Source organism: Mobula birostris, chromosome 10 (assembly GCF_030028105.1).
Source record: "Mobula birostris isolate sMobBir1 chromosome 10, sMobBir1.hap1, whole genome shotgun sequence".
In the NCBI taxonomy this organism is placed as follows: domain Eukaryota; kingdom Metazoa; phylum Chordata; class Chondrichthyes; order Myliobatiformes; family Myliobatidae; genus Mobula; species Mobula birostris.
In genome coordinates, this window is record NC_092379.1 from 2332415 (window position 1) to 2341075 (window position 8661).

The 8661-nt window shown below is 44.1% G+C and overlaps 1 protein-coding gene across 3 annotated transcripts in view; it reads left to right on the forward strand.

The window, feature by feature from the left end:
- Nucleotides 1–1284, forward strand: part of adad2 (adenosine deaminase domain containing 2) — an 82186-nt gene extending 80902 nt beyond the window's left edge. For all 3 annotated transcript variants that reach the window (XM_072269806.1, XM_072269808.1, XM_072269807.1), the window contains one exon: nucleotides 1041–1284. In XM_072269806.1, the coding sequence (XP_072125907.1) occupies nucleotides 1041–1151 (111 nt within the window). In that variant the 3' untranslated portion in view covers nucleotides 1152–1284. The remainder of the gene's footprint in view (nucleotides 1–1040) is intronic.
- The last annotated feature ends 7377 nt before the right edge of the window (nucleotides 1285–8661 follow it).

Here is an 8661-nt window from a genome sequence, read left to right on the forward strand (position 1 = left end):
TCAGGAAGGACATACAGAAGCCTGAAGGCACACACTCAGCGATTCAGGACCAGCTTGTTCCCCTCTGCCATCTGATTCCTGAATGGACTACCTCACTTTTTTCTGTTTTTGCAAAATTTTTCATTGAACTATTTAATATACATATATTCTTACTGTAATTGATTTATTTATTCTGTATTTGTCATGAATGCTTCTGCCGATTAACAAATTTCATGGCATATGCCGGTAATGTTAAACTGGATTCTGACCTGGACTCCACAGCTGTCTGTGGCAATGAATTCCACAGATTCACCACTCTCTAGCTAAAGAAATTCCTCCTTATCGCCATTCTAAAAGGATGCCGCTTTATTCTGAGGCTGCGTTCTCTGGTCTTAGGCACCCCCACCATAGGAAACATCCTCTCCACATCCACTCTATCAAGGCCTTTCAACACTCGATAGGTTTCAGTGACATCATCCCCACATTATTCTGAATTCCAGTGAGTACGGGTCCTGAGCCATCAAAGACTACTCATATAAGCCTTTCAATCCTGGAATCATTTTTGTGAGCCTCTTTTGAACCCTCTCCAATGTCAGCACGTCATTCCTTAGATAAGGGACCCAAATATGCTCACAATTGTCCATGAGGTTTCACCTGTGCCTTATAAAGCCTCAACATTACATCCTTGCTTTTGTGTTCTAGTCCTCATGTCACCATATACAATCCTGAGATTCATTGTCTTGCAGACAGACTCAATCCATCCGTAGAATAATAACCATAACAGAATCAATGAAAGACTGCACCAACTTGTGCATTTAACCGGAGTGCAGTAGTTAACTATGTAAATACAGAAAGAAAGAAAGAATAATAATAAACTTGCAAACGACTTGAAATTTGCAAATTCTCAAACCGATTCTTTGTAATATCTAAGCCGACCTGATCCTGCAGTTTGCAGTTGAATTATGCCTGCAATCATTTATCTAATTTCAGATATAAAAATGTGAATATTATCCACATCTCTATATGTGAAATGATAGCCTGGTTTTGCATAATCATTTCAGATGAGAGCGAAAAGATACCAGCAAGCCAAGGACATCATGAAATATCACTTCCGATTCACTGGAGCAGGTCCATGGCCACAGAAACACTTCGTTGACAACTTCAGCAAATAGGGTTCATTCGGATATAAAATAACTTCTTTTTTGTTTTTTGTTCAAAGATCATTCTGAAGTTAAAAGCTGGAAATAATCTCCAGTCAACAGGCCAGGCAGCATGTATTTCCAGCAAAAATGTTATTTAAAATTTCATGTGATTCTCAAGTTTTTTGTTTGGATCATGCTCTACTCTTTTTGTGAAATGAGTGAGAATTATCTTTTAAATAACTAGCCATTTGGTTTTTGTTTCAGTTATGATATTAAAATACCATTTCAGGAAACTATGAAGTGCTGTACTACTTTGTGAATAGTTTATTCTCTCACCTGCTCTGTTGCTGGTTCAAGTTTTACACACGCCTCTGTTGTCATTGCTGGCAATTATCTGAATGGTGACATGAAATGCACCAGCGTTTGTGCAAGTCAGAAGCAGAGGAACAAGAATGAGCCATTTAGTTGTTCAGTGCACACAACATGTCCTCCTACTACATCCTAGGGCCTAAAGCACAAGGCTCTTCAGATTAGGACAGTCGCGGGAAGCTGAGGAATGGTCTCAGGGGTTGCTTTGAGTAAGTGGAATGGACTTTTCATCTGGAGTTCTGAATGAATACACCAGGGTTGTAATGAACCATTGAAACTGCTGTAGATGAGTGTGTCCCTGTGAAATCGTTAAGGGTTTGACCCAATCGGAAGCCCTGGATGAATCATTAAAGCTGGAATTTGCTGAGGGCCAGATCAGAGGCACTCAAATCTGGAGATCGGGAATGCAAGAAGAGTTACAAGTATGATCCCCAGAAAGCCATCTCACAGGTGAAGTTTTGGCAGGGTTTCATTGCCCACCAAGTTAAATCAAGTGACATGGGGAACAGTAGGGCTTCACTTCCAGATGAACTCAATGCCTTCAGTGATCACTTTGACTGTCAGAACATGGAGGAGCCTTTGCAAATCTCTACATCTCCTAATGATCCTTTGGACTCAGTAGCCGAAGATGATGTGTGGGCTGCCTTCAGGAGAGTGAATCCAAGGAAAGCACCCAGTCCGGATGGGGTAGCTGGCCTACTACAAAAGGCCTGTGCTGACCAGCTGGCTGGTGTGCTTACAGATATCTTCACCTCTCGCTTCAGCTGAGTGGAACCCACCTACTTCAAGAGCGTGGTGATCTTCCTCAATGACTATTGCTCAGTTGCACTTACATCCACAGTGATGAAGTGCTTTGAGATGCTCATGATGAAGCCGATCAGCTCCTGTCTGAGTGGCGACTTAGATCTGCTCTAGTTTGCCTCGCGGAGCAACATGTCCATGGCAGATGCTATCTCATCGGCTCTTAACGCAACATGGAACATCTGGAAAGCAAAGATGTATACATCAGGATGCTCTTTATTGATTACAGCTCAGAATTTAATACCATCATCTCCTCATAAACTAATCAGTAAATTCCAAGACCTGGGCCTCAGTACCTCCTTGTACAGTTGGATCCTAGATTTCCTCACTTGCAGACCCCAGTCAGTTTGGGTTGGCAAAAATATCCCCACGATCTCCATCAGCACAGGTACACCACAGGGCTGGGTGCTTAGCCTCCTGCTCTATGCACCTTACAAATACTTTTTAGCCAGAGGGTAGTGAATCTATGGAATTTGTTGCCACGGGCGGCAGTGGAGGCCAAGTCATTGGGTGTATTTATGACTGTGTGGCTAAGTGCAGCTCCAGCACCATATTCAAGTTTGCTAATGACACGACTGATATGGGCCATATCAAAGGTAGTGAGGAATCAGCATTCAGGAGGGAGATGAAAATTTGGCTGAGTGGTGTCATAACAACAACCTCTCACTCAATGTCACAAGCCCAAGGAACTGATTGTAGACTTCAGGAGAGGGAAACCGCAGGTTCATGAGCCAGTCCTCACTGGAGGATCAGAGGTGGAGAGGGTCCACCTGAGTGTTACTATCTCAGAGGACCTGTCCTGGAGCCATCGTGTACAGTATATGTAATTAGAAAGCACAACAACGCCTCTACTTCATTAGTCTGCAGAGATTCGGCATCACATTAAAAACTGACAAACTTCTGTTGCTGTGTATTGGAGAGTGTTTTAACTGACAGCATCACTGGTACGAGAACATCAATCCCTTTGAGCGTAAAATCCCACAAAAGGTACTGGATTCAGCCCAGTATATCACAGGTAAAACCCTCCCAACCATTGAACACATCTACATGAAACACTGTCATAGAAAAGCAGCACCTATCATCAAAGATCCTCACCACCCGGGCCATGCTCTTTTCTCACTGCTGCCATCAGGTAAAAGGCACAAGGGTCAAGAACAGTTACAACCCCTCAACCACCAGGCTCTTGAACAAAAGGGGATAATTAGATCCATTTATTGAGATGTTCCTACAACCAATGATCTTATTTTAAGGACTCTATCACTTTTTCATGCTCTTGTTGTTTATTCCTATTTATTTATATTTGTATTTGCAGTTTGTTGTCTTCTATGCTCTACTTGACCTTTCATTGATCCTGTTATAGCTACTATTCTGGGCATTTGCTGAGTGTGCCCGTATGGAAAAAAGGATCTCAGGGTTGTATGTGGTGATATGTATGTAGTCTGAAGATTTACTTTGAATTTTGAAATGCTGGAGGGACTCAGCAGGTCAGGCAGCATCTATGGAAAAGAATAAACAGTCAACGTTTCAGGCCAGGAGCCTTCCTCAGGACTGGGAAGGAAGGAGGAAGGGAGCCAGAATAAATAAGGTAGAAGTTAGGGAATGAGTACAAGTTGGTAGGTAATAGGTGACAGGGAAGTTTGGATGACCAGCATCTGCAGAATTGCTTTATGATTTAGTCGTTCAAACAGGCTCCCAAATTCAATGATGATTTACCCACAGGGAAGAAACACTAATTACTGGGGTCATTTTCTTAGGGCAGGGTTATGAAGGACAGTGACAAAAGTGAGGAAGAAAATGACGAGGACTCCTTAAGATCTTCCAGTAGAATGTCTACACAGTGAGAAGTTAACCTAAATCACGAGACAGTCTGCACAAGCGTTACTCACAAAATGCTGGACGAACTCAATGGGTCAGGCAGCGTCTATGAAAATGAAGAGTCATCGTATCGGGCTGAGACCCTTCTGGACTGGAAAGGTACACCAGAATGAAAAGGTGGGAGGGGAAAGAGGATAGGTGAAGCCGGGTGGGTAGGAAAAGGCTGGCGAGGAAGGAATCTGATAGGGGAGGAGAGTGGACCATAGGAGAAAGGGAAGGAGGAGGGGTACAGGGGGAGGTGATAGGCAAGTGAGAAGAGGTAAGAGGTGAGAATGGGGAATAGAAGTGGGGGGGGGGGAATATTTTTACCAGAAGGAGTTATCAATATTCATGCCACCAGGTTGGAGGCTCCTCAGGTCGAATATAAGATGTTGCTCCTCCACCCTGAGGGTGGCCTTAACTTGTCATTTTGTGTGTATGTTGACAGGGTAGATGTTGAGACATTTGCACTACTGGGAGAGGCATGAACAAGGGGACGTTGTTACAGAATAAGGGGATAGTCATTTAAAAAAAAAACAGGCATTACTTCTGAGGCTAATGAATGTCTGGAGTCTGTTTCCAAGGGCACTGGATGACAGATCATTTGAACCCCACTGTTGCTGCCGATGGTACAGCTGCTCTTCATTTTCCCCACACACAGAGAGGACGCACGATCACTGTACATATGTTCAAACAGCGTGTTGCCAATTTTCCTTTCCCAGCGCATCGATGGAGCAGCAATCTGTGTTCGTGTGATTGCCTGACTGGGAGGTGGAGTGAGTGGAATCAGGGCTACAGCCTCTGCCTGTATTAAGATACTTACCACAGTTAAGTTCTTTAAGATATTCAAGTGACATTTCATGTATTTCTCGTGGTTAGTGCCCATCCAGCTCCTGGGGATTTGTACTGGATATGTTCTGCGTACCTAGTTGGGGTATGTTAAAGCTTGAGAAAACCATTACGTGCACTCACCTTGTCTGAAATCATTATAGGTTCATAAACACGCGAGGTTCTGCAGACGCTGGAAATACAACGTAACTCACACACACACACATAATGCTGCTGGAAGTATAGAGTTCTTCCAGCACTTTGCATTTATATAGATTCAAGAGCTTTTGAAATGTATGATAATTTGGTTGAAGATGTACTGCCGTGCCCAGGCTCTTGTAGATTGAATCGTATTGCATTGAGAGGTAGGTTAAACGGAAACCTCAGACCTAATGGAATATCTCATTATTTGTTCAATAATTTAACAATGAACTATTCATAATTCATTGGGACAGGTGCTGAGAGTGCTTGATAAAGAGGAAATGATTAAAGTTCTATGACTGTTTGCAGAGTTATATAACTTAACCTGTTTATCAACAGTAAATTAAACAAGGGACTGCCTCTCGTAACTAAGTGCTAATCTGCAGAATCAAGATGTCAGCTTCACTCCCTATCATTCCCCACCTGTCTCTTCATTACCCGGTGGAAGGGGAGATGTGCACAAATCCATCACAACTCAAATACTACTCTCAAGAAACAGCCTCTCAAATAGGCGTACACTGGAATTCTAGAAATTAAGCTTGGTTTCTTGCCACTCAGCAGAAAGCTCTTGTCCAATCCATTCCTCCATTTATTTTTCTACAGAAGTGGTTTGCCATTGCCTTCTTCTGGGCAGTGTCTTTACAAGACAGGTGACCCCAGCCATTATCAATACTCTTCGGAGATTGTCTGCCTGGTGTCAGTGGTTGCATAACCAGGACTTGTGATCTGCACTGGCTGCTCCCATGGCTTCACGTGACCCTGATCAGGTGCTACAGGCTAGAGGAGGGAAGGAACACTTTACACTTTGGTAGAAACAGATGGGTAAAGCATTGAATAATAAGAAGCTAACATAGGCATTATTAAGGTGGTGGTGGTAGTAGTGGATATAAGCTTGCACTCCCAATGGCATCTGTCTCAAACAGCTTCTGACAACCAAGTCCAACTCCTGGCCTTCACGTTTGGCTTAGCTACTATGTCCAGCAGAACCGTTTCTACTGACAGGAGAAGGAACAAAGGTTGCTTTGGGCAAATGGAACCCGTCAGTTATGGTTGACAGCTGATCTAGGAGAAGGAAAACTGACCTCTTAACTCTTCTCATCTGTCTATCACCTCCCCCCCCCCCCACCCAGTGCCCTTCCTCTTCCCTCTTTCCCCTGGCTCACTCTCCTATCAGATTCTTTCTTCACCAGCCCTTTGACTTCCCCGTGCATCTGCAGAGAAATTACTTAAGTCAGAGGGTGAATTTGTTACCATGAGCAGCAGTGGAGGCCAAGTCATTGGGTGCATTTAAGGCAGAGATAGATAGGTTCTTGATTAGCCAGGTGGGCACATGGCCAAGTGGTTAAGGCATTGGACTAGTGACTTGAAGGTCGTAAGTTTGAGCCCCAGCCGAGGCAACGTGTTGTGTCCTTGAGCAAGGCACTTAATCACACATTGCTCTGCGACGACATTGGTGCCAAACTGTATGGGTCCTAAATGCCCTTCCCTTGGACAACACTGGTGTCGTGGAGAGGGGAGACTTGCAGCATAGGCAACTGCTGGTCTTCCATACAACCTCGCCCAGCCCTGCGCCCTGGAGAGTGAAGACTTTCCAGGTGCAAATCCATGGTCTCGCAAGACTAACCGACGCCTTTATGATTAGCCAGCGTACCAAAGGGTATGGGCAGAAGGCATGGGAGTTGGGATGACTGGAAGAATTGGATCAGCCATAATTGAATGTCAGAGCATACTCGATGGGCCGAATGGCCTACTTCTATTCCTATATCTTATGGTCTTATAGCTTCTCTGAGCACCTTCTAGCTAATCCTCCTTCCCCTCTGCCCACTATTTTACTCCGGTATCTTACCCCTTCCTTTCCAGTCTTGGCCCAAAGTATCAACCATTTATTCATTTCCAGCATTTTATGTATTACAATTCTCTTGCCTCACCTATGCCAGAGCTTCTCAAGTGATATTATGCCTTATATTTGTTTGATAAGCCATCATAGACTTTGACTGAGTCATTAATGAGACATTTGATGAAAGTGGTGAAGATTACCCAGTTTGTGCAAGGCAGGTTAATGTACAGACTTGAAGTAGTCTTTCTGCATCAAAGTTGTAGTAAATTGATTATACAAGTACATAAACAACCCTGGGATTCATTTTCAACTTTAAAATATTTAGAGTATGGGCAAGTGAAGTTGTCCCCTCTGGTTCAAGAGCCTGCTGGTTGAGGGACAATAACTGTTCCTGAACTTGGTGATGTGAACCCTGTGACCCCTGTACTTTCTTCCTAATGGTATTAGTGAGAAGACAGCATGGCCTGAGTAGTGGGGGACAATGATGATGGATGCTGCTTTCCTGAGATTTAGACGTGCTCAATAGTGGGGAAGGGCTGTACCCGTGATGGACTGGGCCGTATTCACTACTTTTTGGAAGTTTTTCTGTTCAAGGACATAGGTGTTTACATGCCAGGCTATAATGCAGCTGGTCAATACCACACCTCTGTCGAAGTTTGTCAAAGTCTTAGATGTCATGCCAAATCTTTGCAAACTCCTAAGCAGAAGCTGTGCAGTGCTTTCTTAATTGCACTTTTGTGGCTGGACCCAGGACAAATCCTTTGAAATAACAAACCAAGGAATTTAAAGTTGTCAACCCTCTCCACCTCCTTTCCCCTGCTGAGGACCGGCTCATGGACCTCCAGCTTCCTCCTGCTGACGTCAATAGTCAGCTGCTTGGGACATTGAGTGAGATGTTGTTGTGGCACCACTCAGTCAGATTCTTAATCTCCAACCGCTCTGCTGATTCATCACCATCTTTGATCTGGCCTTTAGTGGTGACATCAGCAAACTTCAATATAATATTAGAGACTTGCTTAGCCACACAGTTATAAGTGTAGAGCAGGGGGGGGGGGGGGGCTAAGCATAGAGTCTCGTCTTATCTGTGCTGATGGAGATTGTGGAGGAGATGTTGTCAATCCAAACTGACTGGGGTCTGCAAGTGAGGAATTCCAGGATCCAATTGTGCAAGATCTTGAAGCTTATTGATTAGTCTTGACTACAGCTTGGCATTCAATAAAGACATCCTGAGGTGTTGTGGATAGCGTGGAGGGTTCTCAGAGGTTACAGTGGGACATTGATAGGATGCAGAACTGGGCTGAGAGTGGCAGATGGAGTTCAACCCAGATAAGTGTGAGGTGGTTCATTTTAGTCGGCCAATATAGTATTAATGGTAAGACTCTTGGCAATGTGGTCCAAGTCCACAGGATGCTCAAAGCTGTTGCGCAGGTTGACTCTGTCATTAAGCAGGCATACGGCACATTGGCCTTCATCAATCGTGGGATTGAGTTTAAGAGCCGAGAGGTAATGTTGCATCAATATGGGATCCTGGTCAGACCTCATGTGGAGTACTTTGCTCAATTCTGGTCACTTCACTACAGGAAGGATGTGGAAACCATAGAAAGGGTGCAGAGGAGATTTACAAGGATGGTGCCTGGATTGGAGGAGCAT